General features: G+C 36.7%; 1 protein-coding gene across 2 annotated transcripts; it reads left to right on the top strand.

Moving 5' to 3' along the window:
- Positions 1–11,688: 11,688 nt before the first annotated feature.
- Positions 11,689–18,252, top strand: LOC113754518 (39S ribosomal protein L47, mitochondrial-like). Of its 2 annotated transcripts, none has more exons than XM_027298964.1 (4): positions 11,689–11,851; positions 12,345–12,534; positions 13,549–13,706; positions 17,937–18,252. In XM_027298964.1, exons 2-4 carry the CDS (start codon positions 12,360–12,362, stop codon positions 18,042–18,044), a joined length of 441 nt encoding a protein of 146 aa, XP_027154765.1. In that variant the 5' UTR covers positions 11,689–11,851; positions 12,345–12,359; the 3' UTR covers positions 18,045–18,252. The 2 variants fall into 2 exon arrangements, with proteins under 2 accessions (XP_027154765.1, XP_027154766.1); XM_027298965.1 differs by lacking the exon at positions 11,689–11,851 and adding an exon at positions 11,925–12,117.
- The last annotated feature ends 206 nt before the right edge of the window (positions 18,253–18,458 follow it).

Consider the following 18,458-nt stretch of genomic DNA (forward strand, 5'->3'; position numbering starts at 1 on the left):
TTGATTTTGGTTGAATTGGTGAAGTTTTATAATTATTGGGGATTTTTCTGTTTTCATATGGATATGATTATGTGGTCATGTATGATGATTGGAAATGATATTTAAGGACTTTATGAGGTGGAAAAAGTGGTAAATTGCAAGCAATTTCTGTTTTGGAAGAAATTTTGGAAAGTTAGGGTTTATGATTGTGTATTCTGCCCGAATTTATAGCTCCTAGATAGAGGCTGAATTGGCCTTGGGTTAAAACATGAAAGTTATAGGGAATGATATTCTAGAGGTGCCTGCAAAATTTCAGGTCAATCGGAGTAGTGTAGAATGAGAAAAGTTGAAATTACTATTGCTGTTCTGGTTTTACCCGAAATTGAGAAGTGCGTCTGTAATGGGTTATTTTGGTTGAGAATGTTTCCGAATTGGTTGTTGAGGCCTTCTGATGAAATGTAACCTTGTTTCTTATCTTTCATCTGGTTTTGGAATTTCTGGATTTGGTCTTAGGTAGGCTGATTTATGATGTTTGCACCAGAATGCGATTTGTGAACCTGTTTTTGTGATTCTGGTATAGTATCTTGCATTTTTGACCTGGTTACACTCGAAACTGGGTTGAGTGACCTTCTTCAATATTGTAGCCCTATCTCTTAGCTTCGAAACGGTGGATCTTGCACCTTCATCCGACAATCGTAGCGCCTTTGGTACCATTACCGTAAAATGACATCCAAAACTATTTTTCTGATTTTGAGCTTAACTTTCATTTCCGGACTTTTCCATAGCTTGACTTGTACTAGTACTACTTGGAGCTTGCTGAATGGCTATTGGATGAACTTGTTGTTCTGTGTGTACCTTTGGGTTGGAATGAGGAAATAATGAAGCCATGATGGCTGGAAAAGTTAGCAAATTCAGGGGAAGTGCTGTCCGAACTTTGAAGGAACTTGTTTGCGTTGGGTTTGTGATCTAAGGCTTGGATTTGAGCAAGGCAATGTTATATGATGGATGATTTCTGAGCCATGGAGGTGAGTGACCTCAAACTATTTCTAAAGTTATTTATGAACCGTTTCCTGCATTATTTACTTTTGAACTGTTTCCAAAGTTACTTTTGAACTGTTTTCTTGCATTATTTACTTTTGAACTGTTTTCTTGCATATCATGCGTGCTTGCATGTGAGTGTTCCTTGTTTGCTATATTCCTTGACTTATTGGCTTGTTATTATTGATTGATAATGTATTAAGTGCTTTCAATGATTGTTAAAACAAGTTTTCTAGGCAAGTGTGTACTTTATCGCACTCGACCTAAATAAATGTGGAATTTTCCATGATTAATGATTAAATGCTAGTTGCGCATGAATGTAAGCCTTTCGGCTGAACTGGCCACTGCCCTTCGTTACCGATCGAATCGAGCCAGAAGCGGACTCGGTCGGGCGATATGGTGACCCTGGGTGAATTTGGTGTACTCGAGTATTACCTTGTAGTCCGGCCAACGTCCGGATGGGTGGAGTCCGGCTAACGTCCGGAAGGGGATGAATAAACGAACAAAGGCACGAGGGTTTTATTTCTCAAAAGGAAATTTTCAAATAATTGGAGGAATAAGGGGAAATGGCAGGAGAACGAGCGAGCGCGCGAATATTTGGCTCCATGTGGGCCCGTATCCTTTTCATGAATGTTACTATCGCTTTCCATTGTAAATGTTTCTTGAATTATTGATACTCCATATTTAACGCTTTGTAAATGTTGTAATTGTTTCTGGACTTATCATTTGAATTATGACATCATTGATTTATGACATCATTGAAATGAACTATTGTTAAATCGATTTGATTACTGATTTTACTGGTTACTCACTGAGCTTCTAGCTCACCCCCAAAATATTTTATTCCCCTCCACAGGGCTCGTGGCGAAGGAAGGCTTGTAGTACTTATTCCTGTGATCGGATGAATTATCTCATGTGTACTTTGAATTTGGACTTCCTCTTGTATAATAGTTGGATCATGGATCAGAGTGGCGCAGTGGAAGCAGGGACGCTTCGCTTTTGGATATGTAATTAGTGGAGAATTTGATGTAATATTTGAGATTTATCTTGTAATTCATTTGAGTTATATTGAGATTTATCCTATATTTATTTGAGGACTGTAGTGAGCGACTGAGTCCCGGCGAGAGCTGGGCAGGCGGCCCGCCGAACCCTCTGGTTCGCCTTAGGGGGAGGAGGCGCTGTCACAGTTGGTATCAGAGCTTAGGCTTCAGATCTCTGTAGTGTATCCTATGCTTGAAGTTTAGGATGCCGGACTGTGGGTTTGATTTGACTCTTAGTGTTTACTTGGAATGCTTGAGTGATTTTTGCGGCATGTCTTGACTTGATTGGTACAAGAGGGAATGTCGAGGACGACATTCTTTTAAGGGTTAATTCCACTTTGTCCCCTCAAACTATACACGAAATCCCACTTAAATCCCTGAACTTTAAAATGGGACATTTAAGTCCCTAAACTACAAAATCTAACCCACTTAAATAAAATCCGTGACGGAATCCAAAAAATTGACGGTAGCTTAAGGACGTGGGGGGCACGCTCCATTAGTGTGTATGTGTAATTGTTATAAACCAAAAAAGTAGGGATATAAAGGTATTTTCACACTTTTTTTTTCATTTTTTCTTTTTCCTATTCTTCTTCTTCCCTTATCTGCCGCCACTGACATCTCCAGTCCTATGCTTTTGTTCAATGGCCTCCAAGCATTTTTCATCTTTTATTTACCAATTCAAAACTGTTTCAGTCAAATCCCACTTCATATTCCAAATCTGCAACCGTATTCCAAAAATCGTCGAAGTCTCACAAAAAACGTGTCTAATCTGACCACTAAATTTCTTGTCAAATTCACTTCCATGAAATTCCTTTTTGTTGAATTCGAATTGTTCTTGGGGCGGCTGTGATTTCTGCGAGATCTGCAGTAGTACTTCTAAGGGACTGGTGGTGAAGTGGAAGATAGACTTAGCATTTGCTAGCGTCATCCTGCTATTTACAAGAACCCTACTTCATTTCTTACCAGAATCCCACGAAAATGTTGTGGTCAAAGACTCCAAGAAGCAAGGTGGACTTATTGGTGCTGGTGGCGGTGAGCTAGTTAATGTCAAGATAATTAAGGGATTTAGAGTCAGAAACTTTTCGGATGGAAAGGCAGCCATCAAATACTGGTATGAGCCACTTCTTAAGCTGCCATAATCTGGATTTGTGATGAGGAGGGCTAGTCTAATAAGGTACAAGCAATATTGGGTTGGTGATGGGTAACGAAGATGATGATCTCTTGGCAGCAGCTTTTCAAGGGGATGAAGAAAAGGTTTCTGGTGAACCTATAGCAGAATTGTTAAGCAAGAAGAATTGTGGAAGAGTCTCTAAAAACACCTCCACTGGAGGTTGCAGGATTGGAGTTTTCTGGAGGAGATTCGGATCTGTCCTGGGTTCTCATCAAAACTTGCTCCACCATGTCCTTATCTGCACTAGCAGACTAGCTCACCTAGTCCAACATTCTAAAGCTGCAGCCATGGCTTTTGTACAAGTAGAACTGGAACCAAAAGCCTAATAGCATCAGTATCATGCCGTAAGCATAGACATATAAGAATAGAAGCTTTTGAAGGTTGTTAAAGTTTTGTCTTTTGGAGATATCTTGATAATAGTAGCAATAGGATTGGAGCCGTCAGTGGTGGCGGATGAGGGAAGAAGAAGAATAGGAAAAAGAAAAAAAAGAAAAAACAAAAGGAAAGATGAGGGAGAAGGGAGAAAGGGAGTAAAATTACCTTTATGTCCCTACTTTTTTGGTTTATTACAATTACACGTAGACGCTGATGGAGCGTGCCCCCCACGTCCTTAAGCTACCGTCAATTTTTTCGATTCCGTCACGGATTTTATTTAAGTGGGTTAGATTTTGTAGTTTAGGGACTTAAATGTCCCATTTTAAAGTTCAGGGATTCAAGTGGGATTTCGTGTATAGTTTGAGGGGACAAAGTGGAATTAACCCTTCTTTTAAGGAGGGGAGATTGTGACGCCCCGAAAAGTATAAGTGTGAGAACCCGGAAATTTTCTAATTTTCTAGGGTTTATTTTATTTAATCGCCCGCCTTTTCTACATTTTCTTTATTAGAAAAATTTCCCAGATAAAGTTTATGAGCAAAGATAGTTTTAAAATGATTTTTCTAGTATCAGTTAGTTTTTGAGAAATTAAGAGCGTATTTTGGACGTGGGACCCGCTAGTGCGGTAAATGCATTATATTTTTGACAACTTGTTGGAATTTTGTATTAAGTGATATTATTTTACAAGTTGTTAAGATATTTGTATTGGAGAGACAAAAAGATAAGTTTTAAATCTAAAGGTGACAAGTGTCACCATAAGATTTAGTCTTGAGTTTGACTACTATTCATAACTTTACCATTTAATTAAAATTGGCCAAAAATCTCTTCATTTTGCAAGCTTCTTGGGCGAATTCTCTTGCTCAAAGAAGGAAAGAAAAGCTCTCAATTTTCTAGTCTCCAATCTTGCCCAATCTTTCAATTAAACCGATTAATCTTCCAATTACTCCATAAAACCTCTTAGTTTGGTGGAGTTGAACTTGGTTGTGGAGTTGTTTGGAAAGCTAAGGTGACTAGTTGCTCTCTCTTTTGTTTCTAAGGTGAGTTGAGAAGAACCACTCTCGTTCCTCTAATGATGTTTAAATCATGATTAGTGGTAGTATGAGATGCAAGTTTATGGATTATATCTTGATTTTGGTTGAATTGGTGAAGTTTTATAATTATTGGGGATTTTTCTGTTTTCATATGGATATGATTATGTGGTCATGTATGATGATTGGAAATGATATTTAAGGACTTTATGAGGTGGAAAAAGTGGTAAATTGCAAGCAATTTCTGTTTTGGAAGAAATTTTGGAAAGTTAGGGTTTATGATTGTGTATTCTGCCCGAATTTATAGCTCCTAGATAGAGGCTGAATTGGCCTTGGGTTAAAACATGAAAGTTATAGGGAATGATATTCTAGAGGTGCCTGCAAAATTTCAGGTCAATCGGAGTAGTGTAGAATGAGAAAAGTTGAAATTACTATTGCTGTTCTGGTTTTACCCGAAATTGAGAAGTGCGTCTGTAATGGGTTATTTTGGTTGAGAATGTTTCCGAATTGGTTGTTGAGGCCTTCTGATGAAATGTAACCTTGTTTCTTATCTTTCATCTGGTTTTGGAATTTCTGGATTTGGTCTTAGGTAGGCTGATTTATGATGTTTGCACCAGAATGCGATTTGTGAACCTGTTTTTGTGATTCTGGTATAGTATCTTGCATTTTTGACCTGGTTACACTCGAAACTGGGTTGAGTGACCTTCTTCAATATTGTAGCCCTATCTCTTAGCTTCGAAACGGTGGATCTTGCACCTTCATCCGACAATCGTAGCGCCTTTGGTACCATTACCGTAAAATGACATCCAAAACTATTTTTCTGATTTTGAGCTTAACTTTCATTTCCGGACTTTTCCATAGCTTGACTTGTACTAGTACTACTTGGAGCTTGCTGAATGGCTATTGGATGAACTTGTTGTTCTGTGTGTACCTTTGGGTTGGAATGAGGAAATAATGAAGCCATGATGGCTGGAAAAGTTAGCAAATTCAGGGGAAGTGCTGTCCGAACTTTGAAGGAACTTGTTTGCGTTGGGTTTGTGATCTAAGGCTTGGATTTGAGCAAGGCAATGTTATATGATGGATGATTTCTGAGCCATGGAGGTGAGTGACCTCAAACTATTTCTAAAGTTATTTATGAACCGTTTCCTGCATTATTTACTTTTGAACTGTTTCCAAAGTTACTTTTGAACTGTTTTCTTGTGTTATTTACTTTTGAACTGTTTTCTTGCATATCATGCGTGCTTGCATGTGAGTGTTCCTTGTTTGCTATATTCCTTGACTTATTGGCTTGTTATTATTGATTGATAAAGTATTAAGTGCTTTCAATGATTGTTAAAACAAGTTTTCTAGGCGAGTGTGTACTTTATCGCACTCGACCTAAATAAATGTGGAATTTTCCATGATTAATGATTAAATGCTAGTTGCGCATGAATGTAAGCCTTTCGGCTGAACTGGCCACTGCCCTTCGTTACCGATCGACTCGAGCCAGAAGCGGACTCGGTCGGGCGATATGGTGACCCTGGGTGAATTTGGTATACTCGAGTATTACCTTATAGTCCGGCTTCGTCCGGATGGGTGGAGTCCGGCCAACGTCCGGAAGGGGATGAATAAACGAACAAAGGCACGAGGATTTTATTTCTCAAAAGGAAATTTTCAAATAATTGGAGGAATAAGGGGAAATGGCAGGAGAACGAGCGAGCGCGCGAATATTTGGCTCCATGTGGGCCCGTATCCTTTTCATGAATATTACTATCGCTTTCCATTGTAAATGTTTCTTGAATTATTGATACTCCATATTTAACGTTTTGTAAATGTTGTAATTGTTTCTGGACTTATCATTTGAATTATGTTATCATTGATTTATGACATCATTGAAATGAACTATTGTTAAACCGATTTGATTACTGATTTTACTGGTTACTCACTGAGCTTCTAGCTCACCCCAAAAATATTTTATTCCCCTCCACAGGGCTCGTGGCGAAGGAAGGCTTGTAGTACTTATTCCTGTGATCGGATGAATTATCTCATGTGTACTTTGAATTTGGACTTCCTCTTGTATAATAGTTGGATCATGGATCAGAGTGGCGCAGTGGAAGCAGGGACGCTTCGCTTTTGGATATGTAATTAGTGGAGAATTTGATGTAATATTTGAGATTTATCTTGTAATTCATTTGAGTTATATTGAGATTTATCTTATATTTGTTTGAGGACTGTAGTGAGCGACTGAGTCCCGGCGAGAGCTGGGCAGGCGGCCCACCGAACCCTCTGGTTCGCCTTAGGGGGAGGTGGGGCTGTCACAGTTTGTATCAGAGTTTAGGCTTCAGATCTCTGTAGTGTATCCTAGGCTTGAAGTTTAGGATGTCGGACTGTGGGTTTGATTTGACTCTTAGTGTTTACTTGGAATGCTTGAGTGATTTTTGCGGCATGTCTTGACTTGATTGGTACAAGAGGGGAATGTCGAGAACGACATTCTTTTAAGGAGGGGAGATTGTGACGCCCCGAAAAGTATAAGTGTGAGAATCCGGAATTTTTCTAATTTTCTAGGGATTATTTTATTAAATCGCCCGCCTTTTCTACATTTTCTTTATTAGAAAAATTCCCCAGATAAAGTTTATGAGCAAAGATAGTTTTAAAATGATTTTTATAGTATCGGTTAGTTTTTGAGAAATTAAGAGCGTATTTTGGACGTGGAACCCGCTAGTGCGGTAATTGCATTATATTTTTGACAACTTGTTGGAATTTTGTATTAAGTGATATTATTTTACAAGTTGTTAAGATATTTGTATTGGAGAGACAAAAAGATAAGTTTTAAACCTAAAGGTGACAAGTGTCACCATAAGATTTAGTCTTGAGTTTGACTACTATTCATAACTTTACCATTTAATTAAAATTGGCCAAAAATCTCTTCATTTTGCAAGCTTCTTCGCCGAATTCTCTTGCTCAAAGAAGGAAAGAAAAGCTCTCAATTTTCTAGTCTCCAATCTTGCCCAATCTTTCAATTAAACCGATTAATCTTCCAATTACTCCATAAAACCTCTTATTTTGGTGGAGTTGAACTTGGTTGTGGAGTTGTTTGGAAAGCTAAGGTGACTAGTTGCTCTCTCTCTTGTTTCTAAGGTGAGTTGAGAAGAACCACTCTCCTTCCTCTAATGATGTTTAAATCATGATTAGGGGTAGTATGAGATGCAAGTTTATGGATTATATCTTGATTTTGGTTGAATTGGTGAAGTTTTATAATTATTGGGGATTTTTCTGTTTTCATATGGATATGATTATGTGGTCATGTATGATGGTTGGAAATGATATTTAAGGACCTTATGAGGTGGAAAAAGTGATAAATGGCAAGCAATTTCTGTTTTGGAAGAAATTTTGGAAAGTTAGGGTTTATGATTGTGCATTCTGCCCGAATTTATAGCTCCTAGATAGAGGCCGAATTGGCCTTGGGTTAAAACATAAAAGTTATAGGGAATGATATTTTAGAGGTGTCTGCAAAATTTTAGGTCAATCAGAGTAGTGTAGAATGAGAAAAGTTGAAATTACTATTGCTGTTCTGGTTTTACCCGAAATTGAGAAGTGCGTCTGTTATGGGTTATTTTGGTTGAGAATGTTTCCGAATTGGTTGTTGAGGCCTTCTGATGAAATTTAACCTTGTTTCTTAGCTTTCAGCTGGTTTTGGAATTTCTGGATTTGGTCTTAGGTAGGCTGATTTATGATGTTTGCACCAGAATGCGATTTGTGAACCTGTTTTTGTGATTCTGGTATAGTATCTTGCATTTTTGACCTGGTTACACTTGAATCTGGGTTGAGTGACCTTCTTCAATATTGTAGCCCTATCTCTTAGCTTCGAAACGGTGGGTCTTGCACCTTCATCCGACAATCGTAGCGCCTTTGGTACCATTACCGTAAAATGACATCCAAAACTGTTTTTCTGATTTTGAGCTTAACTTTCATTTCCGGACTTTTCCATAGCTTGACTTGTACTAGTACTACTTGGAGCTTGCTGAATGGCTATTGGATGAACTTGTTGTTGTGTGTGTACCTTTGGGTTGGAATGAGGAAATAATGAAGCCATGATGGCTGGAAAAGTTAGCAAATTCAGGGGAAGTGCTGTCCGAACTTTGAAGGAACTTGTTTGCGTTGGGTTTGTGATCTAAGGCTTGGATTTGAGCAAGGCAATGTTATATGATGGATGATTTCTGAGCCATGGAGGTGAGTGACCTCAAACTATTTCTAAAGTTATTTATGAACCGTTTCCTGCATTATTTACTTTTGAACTGTTTCCAAAGTTACTTTTGAACTGTTTTCTTGCGTTATTTACTTTTGAACTGTTTTCTTGCATATCATGCGTGCTTGCATGTGAGTGTTCCTTGTTTGCTATATTCCTTGACTTATTGGCTTGTTATTATTGATTGATAAAGTATTAAGTGCTTTCAATGATTGTTAAAACAAGTTTTCTAGGCGAGTGTGTACTTTATCGCACTCGACCTAAATAAATGTGGAATTTTCCATGATTAATGATTAAATGCTAGTTGCGCATGAATGTAAGCCTTTCGGCTGAACTGGCCACTGCCCTTCGTTACCGATCGACTCGAGCCAGAAGCGGACTCGGTCGGGCGATATGGTGACCCTGGGTGAATTTGGTATACTCGAGTATTACCTTGTAGTCCGGCTACGTCCGGATGGGTGGAGTCCGGCCAACGTCCGGAAGGGGATGAATAAACGAACAAAGGCACGAGGATTTTATTTCTCAAAAGGAAATTTTCAAATAATTGGAGGAATAAGGGGAAATGGCAGGAGAACGAGCGAGCGCGCGAATATTTGGCTCCATGTGGGCCCGTATCCTTTTCATGAATGTTACTATCGCTTTCCATTGTAAATGTTTCTTGAATTATTGATACTCCATCATTGATTTATGACATCATTAATCTATGACATTATTGAAATGAACTATTGTGAAACCGATTTGATTACTGATTTTACTGGTTACTCGCTGAGCTTTTAGCTCACCCCAAAAATATTTTATTCCCCTCCACAGGGCTCAAGGCGAAGGAAGGGCTTGTTTTGCTTATTCACGTGAAGGGATGGCCTATATTTTGTACAATTTGGATTTGGAATCATTTTATGTATAGTTTGGGGAATTATTTCCGCTTGGGGAATTAGTTTCCGCTGCATTTGTGACATGTAATTATTGGAGACTGTGATGTATTTTTGAGATTTATATTGTAATTCATTTGAGGATTGTAGTGAACGACTGAGTCCCGGCGAGAGTTGGGCAGGCGGCCCGCCGAACCCTCTGGTTCGCCTTAGGGGGAGGTGGGGTCGTCACAAGATTCGACGAGAGGTCAGGCAGATTTGGCAGTTCATTGAGGATCTGACTTGATTTTCGCACTGTTATAGAGAGGCTAACAAAGTTGCTGATGCGTTGTCCAATGTGGGGGTATCTCATCCTGAGCAGCAAGTCAAGGTATATGAGTGCTTTAGTACGTTCCCGAGACTGGCTCGTGGGGCAACCCGCCTGGATAGATTAGGGTTGCCTTCGATTCGGAAAATTAGGCATATGTAAGCGGAATGTTTTGCCTTATTTCATGAATAAATAAAAAAAGTTAAAAAAAGGATATTATAATAAAAATTTCACATGTCTATTTTTTGAATTCAAAAACTATAAATTAAACATTTTGAAATGAATTTTCAACTACAATTCAACAATTAAAAGTGTAATTTATACCTTTAAAATGTGATTTGTGTCAATAATTGTATGATAGTTAGTTTTATGGACTCATTTATTGGTTTCTTGCCATTATATAATGAACCTATTCTTTTTCAAATTTTAGATGAAAAAATGTGGTATTTATTCTACTTCATGTTGGCATTTGTAACCCCTAATTTCCCAAACTATAAATAGAATTTTCTATCAACCAAGTCTTGCACACTTTGATTATCTTTTAATTATCTTCTACTTCTCTTCTTCTCACGACTATATTTGACATTAGTTAGGTGTTTTGAAAAGGTTTAACTTCTCTAGACAGTGTAGATTTAGAAAAAGCAACAATGAAGGTTGGGTTATTATATCCCAAAAGTGACATGCCACCAATCACCTTAGAAGAGCGATCTAATTAGTGTCTCATCTAATCAAAATATTTTATCTATTTCTTTCTTTAAATTTTGTTTTACATGTTGGTTGTGCAATTTAAGTTCGCAAGGGAATAGCAATGTTATTTCCAATGGACATGAGTAGTTGCCAATATCAAGACTAAATTTAAAGGTCAATTTCAAAAGTTAAAACTCTATCAATGCTTATTATCATATTCACATTTATTTTCTCTATTTAGGGAGAAGGCATGATTCCCTACTTTAAAACTATTGATGAAATTAGATCAAAACCATACAGTTGCTAAATTTCAAATCGCATTATTATAGTCCTATGATTCAACAATCCAATTTTATAAATTTGATCCCAATCTAAGTAAGATTCTTAGAGTTTGTAAAACTATAGTCAGATGAATAGAATTTTGTAGAATCAAGTGCATATTATATAAACTAAGAGAATTCTTACGAATTTAAAATTTGTAGCCTTATATGTCATGAATTCATATCAATGATATTTATTTTTCATATTTGAAGTCTAAAAATAAAATAAATTCCGAAACTTGAACGTTTATCAATTAGCATATAATGCTAGAATACATACATTTTAGCTGAAGAAATTTATTTTTTCTAACTAACATCACATTTTCTGCATCTATTTGCACATGTTTTCAACTATTCATGAACAATAAGCTTATAAATAAATAAAATGTTAATTTTTGTTCATATTTTTTAGTAGGAACTTACGATTCTATGATCCATCTATGGTTTGATCCTATGACTTCCAAAAGGAACCCTAGGTAGGATTCCAATTTTAAAAACCTTAAGGACTCCAATCCTGAAAACGGCTATCCCATGTACAAAATAAAGGGGAGAAAAAAAGTAATAAAAAAAGGATGATAAAAGGAAATAAAGAAGATGAACCCCTCTGGATATTCAATTTGGTATTGTAATTTTCGGGCCTTTTTTTTTCTGGGCTGAACTGCAACATAAAGGGGCTCAATATGTGATTGTAAAACCTGGATCAGCCCAAATTTCCAACGTTAGGCGCCAAGTTTCCAAGAACAAGAAAAAGAAAATCATTTCAGCTGGCTCGTCCGGGAAAATCTTTCTCTAGTCTTACTGAGCAAGAACTAACGGTAATTCGTCATTCTTTTTTCTTTATTTTTTTTTTGTGGTAATTAGTCTTGGGGTGTTGAAGGATTGCCCATTTTAAGAGCCGAAATTCAGTAATCCGCATAATTGTTGCTCATATGCGTTAATTTTCTTGCGCACTACCTGTTCGATGAATTACCGATAGGCTCTTCTACGAATTTTGGGTTCTTAATCCAGCAATTGATATGGGCTTTTTCCATATTTAAAGACCCATTTCTGCTCTGAACAGATTTAGATTCTTACTAAAATAGTGAGATTTTGGATTTAGAAAAATTTTAACACTGCTTCGATCCCTTAGTTTTTTTCTATGAATAAGTTTTAGCACTGCTGCAATCCCACTTATTTCTTCTTTTATGTTTATGTTTTTTCAATTGATTTTGAATGGGGAAAATGTTTTTTAATTCTTTTTTTAGTTTTGGGCTTTAATTTTTTTGTTAATTTCAATGGTTCTTTTATTTCATTTGCTTATGTTTGCAGAGAGCAATCTAGACAATGTCTGCAATTAGAGCAATTGGTAGGACGCTTTTTGCTGCAGTCAAGGCTGACACTTCATCCGCATCTTCTGCAGCTGCAGCTGCTGCTTCCACTGCTAGGACTAAACATAACCCTCTTGAGGATTTCTTCGAGGCTGACAGAAGTCCAGATGATGACAAGCCTGTTGTATATGGTATAAACACCTCTTCTCTGTATCATATCCTGAGTTCTTTGGTTTTCATGTAATTGAAGAAACTGAAGTTAATAAGTTGGAGCCCGAAATTGACCGTGGAAATAAAGTACTGGTACAGTCTTAAATTCTACAAATACTTTGTGGTTTGTATAGCAGCTCCTTGTAGTATCTAAGCTTAAGTATTAATGTCAGAAGTGAAAAGGATCTCTTTTTTTGCATTGTGTTCTGGAGGTGTAATAATTCAGCTGATCTGTCTTAAGCTTTGACAATTCCTTTGAGGATTGCAGTGACAACCTCTTAAAATGGTGCTTCTGATGCTTTGGATGTCAAACAACATTTAGAAACAGCCTTGAGCATGACTTAGCAGTTATGACTAGGATTTTTTTTTTCTTTTTACTTTTTCCTTGATAATGGTATGTTCTATTTTCTGAATCATTCTTATAAAGATGCTAAAATAATTTAGATAAAGAGCTATTTTTGAGTTCTTGTTTATTTTATTAAATTAAGATAGCTTATTTCAGCAAAGTAAACCTATACATATAAAAAAGACAGCAGCAAATATTTCTTCTTATTGCAACTCTATGTTGCTTCATACTTTTTCCAACCAGTTAAGGTCTATGATATAGCAGGATATGTGGAAACTTGAGTTCTAGAAAGCACCCTTTATTTTCCAGAGAGAGATGGCATGAGATAATTGTACACCCATGCTTGTTGGATCTTGAGCTCTTTTAGTGTTACCTAGGCCGTTGTTAGATGATTATCCTCAAATTAATAAATTTTTAGGTATTGTCAATCAGTTGTACTTTCTTTTCTTGCTGGTTGCTCCATCTCAGTTACTGCATATAGCTTATGGACCTTGTTTTTTCTTGGTTAATAAATGAAAAGGTTGTATTCTGCTCTATGGTGTATTTGCAGCGTATGGCATTTTGTTAAACTTATGTTCATGGAACATACTGTTACCACTCCTTTCTTGTCAGTTGTGTATTCAAAATAACTGCTGATTTTATCATTTAGGTAGGGGCTGGAAAGCTTCTGAATTGCGCCTTAAATCATGGGATGATCTTCAGAAGTTATGGTTTGTTCTATTAAAGGAGAAAAACATGTTGATGACCCAACGCCAGATGCTTCATGCTCAGAACCTACGTTTTGCAAATCCAGAACGTATCTCCAAGGTAGATTATGTATTCTCCAGTTTGCTGTTTTTCTTTCATTTTTCAAATGCTTTTTCTGGTGCTGTTATATAGCCATTTGTGCCATTTATGTTAAAGAATAAAATCCAATGTACTTGAAAAAGTTTCTTTGCTATAATCTTCTGCATTTTATTGTAATAAGCAACCAATTTCAGTTTTTTTCCCCAGTTTTATTATGCTAGAAAACTTCTCGATACTTATGCAGTGATGAACATCATCGCTTTGGTTAATCATGAAACTTTGTCTGATACAAGGTGAAAGCAATTCTACAGAGCCTATCACCTTTTTCCGCTTTATGAAACATTCCTAGGATTACGATTCTACTTAATAGACAGTTTTTTCCACTTGAAGGCATGGGAGAAGCAGGGGGTGAAGAGAGAGGACGTGATAGGAGAAACACTATCTGCCAGATACATGTTTCTCCCAAGAAAAAAATCATTTTTGTATTTGAAAATGTAGTTGTACAGTGAGGGGACTCGCCCGGGGGGGGGGGGGGGGGGGGGAAGAGAGAGGACCTGATAGGAGAAACACTGTCTGCCTGATATATGTTTCTCTGGAGAAAAAGAAAAAAATATAATCCTCACATTTTGTGGCTGATGGTAGCCCTGGGGGACCTGGGGGGAAGAGAGAGAGACCTATTAGAGAGGGATTCAACTTAGAGGAGAAATATACTCAAGTTTTGCTGCTGATATTAGTCCTAGAAAACACAATCTGTCAGATATATTTTTCGTTTGAAAAAAGCTCTCCTATTTTGCAGCTCACAGTAATCCTGGGGAACCTAGTTGGAGGAAACATATCCTCATATTCATTGCTGACAAAAGTCCTAGAAGAAACACAACTGTCAGATACATGTTTCTTTAGAAAAAAGTTCTCATACTTTTCACCTGACAGTATTGCTAGAAGAAACAGCATGTCCTAGATACATGTTTTTCATAGTTCTTCTGTATAATATCTTTATTCTTGTCAACCTCAAAGGAATTAATATCATAATTCAATCTTTCCGAATATGTTGTCTGAAAATGATCTTATCAGCAAAATTTTTAATACTGACATTGTGTTTTTCAATCAACAAATGGCATATTGTAATTCTTTATGATTGGAAATTTATTTTTCTTCTTATTTTTTCAACTAAAAGCTTATCTTGAAAGGTTGGAAAAAATTGAATTCTATAAATGGTTGTGTTTTCTATGTATGGAATTACCAATGAGTTAATTAAATAGTTTCCTTGCTCCATTACAAGTAGGTTGGGGTTTTCTGACCTTTTTCCTTAATATGCTTCATGTTTTAGCAATGAACTTTTTGTTTTACATTTATGGTCTTTCCTAGTTCCAATTTCTTAGTTCAAATGAATGGTAAGCGGATCTACTCTTTTATGAATTTCTGGTCAGGTAAAATTAATTGGGTATGCTGGAGTAGCTTTAGGTGAGTATGATGCTTGTATTCAAAACTGTCCAGCTTAATCTTTTGGCTGTTGTATTTTTATGGCATGAATATTACAGAAGTAGAGAGGAAAAAAGTAATAATTAACATAATGATGGACATTCATGGATTAAGAGAGCCCTGAGACCTAAATTTGTCAGAGTGGAAATTTTGACATGATTGGGGAATTTCAACTTGGAAATAATAGTTACAGTGTATAAAATTCTTACTTCTAGAGAACAAGATAGTTGTTTAGTTCTGAATTGCACTGGCTAATGGCTATGCCATCGCCAAAGCTGGTTCCTTCTTATCCTCTTCTTCTTGAAGCCTGGGTGTGACATATGCTTTGAGCCTTTAGTCATCATGCATCCATTCTGTTACCCTAGCAGCACTGAGGGTTCTTATTTCTTCTTAGTTTTTCCTTGTCAGAACAGACAAGTGTAGAAATGCTTTTTCCAAAAGCTTTCAAATGCTCTATAAACTAGAGAGCTTTGTATCTTTACTCTTGTGCCTATTTTGTTGCTCCAATCTTCTAGTTCAGCTGCTTCATGATTTTCAAAGGTTGACAGAGCCATAATTTGTACATAAGTCAGAACTTTTTTTCAACAAGTACAAGACTTGCAAGATTACTGCTATCTCAACTCATTTACCACATTTGTGGTGAGTGACTTTGAGCCATTGAATACCATCTGATTTAACTGATATTTTGGCTTTTTAACTTTGTTAATTACTGGAATTTATAGTTAAGTATGGGGGTATTTGGTGATGACAACCAGAAATGATTCAGTCTTATGTCATATTTTCGTTCTCCAATGCTGTGCAAAGTTGTGTTTTATGTCCTGTATATGACCTTTAATCCTTAGGTCACATTGATGATCTTTCTACCAGCCTGTATAACACAAGAAATTGGTTCGGCTATTTGAAATAATCCTGCATACCTGCAAGTGGCTTGGCTTTCACCTATTTCATCTTTTTTTGAAAAGATATATATATATATATTTACATTGTCCAAAAGTCCAAACTACTACTTTATCATATTGGGTTTCATATTCCTGGCGTTTGTCATTTCTGTCTTCTTAGCTTTCTGTAAATTCAATGGCTTCTTCATCCTGAATCAACCTTGTTGCAGAGGCCTTCTAGTGAGTGTAGAAAGCTTATTTTTCTTTTTCCAATATGATCGTGTGAAATGTGCCATGACATTCAGTAAAGTTTGTGAGCTAATTTTGGAACTGTAATTGCTTATGAGAAGACTAATAGCATATTTTGTTCTTTCGCTTACATGTTGTTGCATTTGGTTGACCATATGGCGATTTAATAGCAAAAGTACAATAGGCTTGTATCCTCAGATGTTATTAGCTCTAGGCTTGTTTGTTCGACAGATGATAATTCTGAAATATTAATTTGTCTACTGTTTTGGCCTCCTAAAAATGCACCTTTGTTCCATATATCAATGTTATTGGCCACTGGCAGTGCTCCACCAAGCAGTTTGTTGATATTAACATGCCATATGGGGAATTTAAAAAAAAAGTTAAAAAAAAGGAACATGCATTCAAAAGTCTTGGCTGAATGAAAGTTTGATTGCTGCTTTCCAATTAGTTCGTTAAGCTGAGGCACGAACTCTGCTTGTGAAGGTCCTATAGTCTAAGTGCCCTTCCTTTCATTCTTCATTTTTCTTCATTATCCCTGAAAATGTTTACTTGCTCGTGTTGGTTTTTTCCGCCTTTTATAACAATGTGAAAGAATGCCATTTCTTTCCAGATATTGATCATCTCTGAAGTTAATTAGTCTCCGCAGTTAGAAATAATTACAAAAGAAAACAGATGAACCTATTTACACCATATTTAGGAGAACTTGTATCTTTTAGTCCATAAAAATTTATAATCATAATAATATCATGACACTGGAATACCGAAAACAAAATCATGACATTAAGATTAGAATCAAGGGAGTAAGATTTTTAATTCATTAGGAAATTAAGGACTTCAACTATTAATGCATGCTATACTGACTTGATTGCGGCCTTGGTTTAGACAGAATCTGGACTTAATTCCTCTGTTTGGAAGTTTTGATATCCTCAATGGGTCAATATTCTAGGAGGTTATACTTATTGCTAATGCACCAGAACTTTTATAGCGAACTTGTGCCTCATCAGTTGTGGAGAGGTGAACACTATCATGTAATGTTTTCTCTTCCCAACCCTCTTCCAACTCTCCCACAGACCATATGAAAGTAAATAAGCACCCCTCTGTGATTTATCTTTCTCACTTTCCATTTTGTTTTCTCATGTCTATTGCTGAAAGTGGGCTTCTCACTGTAGGATTGAGTTTCCAGTGATGCAGTTTGAGTAGCTTTTGAAGTGATGATGTTAGACCTTGTAAAGCAGTAATTACATGACCATTAGTTAAGAAGCAAGAAGCAATAGTAAAGGTCTTGTGATGACTAGAAAAATCTTGGATTTGAGGTTTGATTTCCTCCAGGAAGATGTCATACTATCGCTTCTGAATATTTGCTGTTTTGTGGGTGAAACAGGACTAATCAACAGGCATCTATGTCCTTGGTCAAAGTACGTAAAAGAATGAGTGCCTTTCTGGATGATTGTCGTTTGTCTATCTGTTTCATTGACCAACAGGAATTTATACTCTGATTTTGTATTAGGAAAGTAAGAGGCATTGCAGCCACAGATGGAAGGATTGTGTTTTACAAATTCAGTTTGATGTCCACAGCAATAAGCTTCAGTATACCGTTTATTCACAACAGTAAGGATGTTAACTGATTCGTTCTACCATATTGCAGGTAAGGAAATCGATGTGCCGAATAAAGCATGTACTGACTGAGAGAGCAATTGAAGAACCAGATCCAAGGAGGTCAGCGGAGATGAAAAGAATGATAAATGCTCTTTAATATCCTCAGTTTAGTTTAGTACTACAGGCTTGCTTGCTTTTACAGTTGGACTTGGGGATATCTCTGATCCATGCTCTTATTTTAGTAGTCTAAAGGTAGGGCTTCTGGATTTTGTGTTCTAATATTGTCCTCGGATAAAACGGATAAACGGATTTTCTATCACATTGTTAATGTATCTCAATGGAACTGCAAGGATTTTTTGTTTTTAGGACCCCCACATTGGCAATGTATCTCAATGCCTTGCAAAAGAGTTCGGTTTATTAATTGGACTGCCTTGAAACGCCCAATTTTCACTCACTATGGTTAAGGTTCCATGTTTTGATATTAGGATTAAGGGATAATTTCAGAAACCTCCCTCAAGGTTTTTGATAATTATACTTAAATACTCTCTAATATGAAAAATTACACTCTCCT

This window comes from Coffea eugenioides, chromosome 11 (assembly GCF_003713205.1).
Source record: "Coffea eugenioides isolate CCC68of chromosome 11, Ceug_1.0, whole genome shotgun sequence".
Classification (NCBI taxonomy): Eukaryota; Viridiplantae; Streptophyta; class Magnoliopsida; order Gentianales; family Rubiaceae; genus Coffea; species Coffea eugenioides.

What these genes read in the sequence shown, in the direction of transcription:
- LOC113754518 (XM_027298964.1), top strand. Translation starts at nt 12,360, where the DNA reads ATGTCTGCAATTAGAGCAATTGGTAGGACGCTTTTTGCTGCAGTCAAG. An exon ending in TGACAAGCCTGTTGTATATG is followed by an intron (nt 12,535 to 13,548) that starts GTATAAACACCT and finishes TTTATCATTTAG; the next exon opens with GTAGGGGCTGGAAAGCTTCT. An exon ending in ATCCAGAACGTATCTCCAAG is followed by an intron (nt 13,707 to 17,936) that starts GTAGATTATGTA and finishes ACCATATTGCAG; the next exon opens with GTAAGGAAATCGATGTGCCG.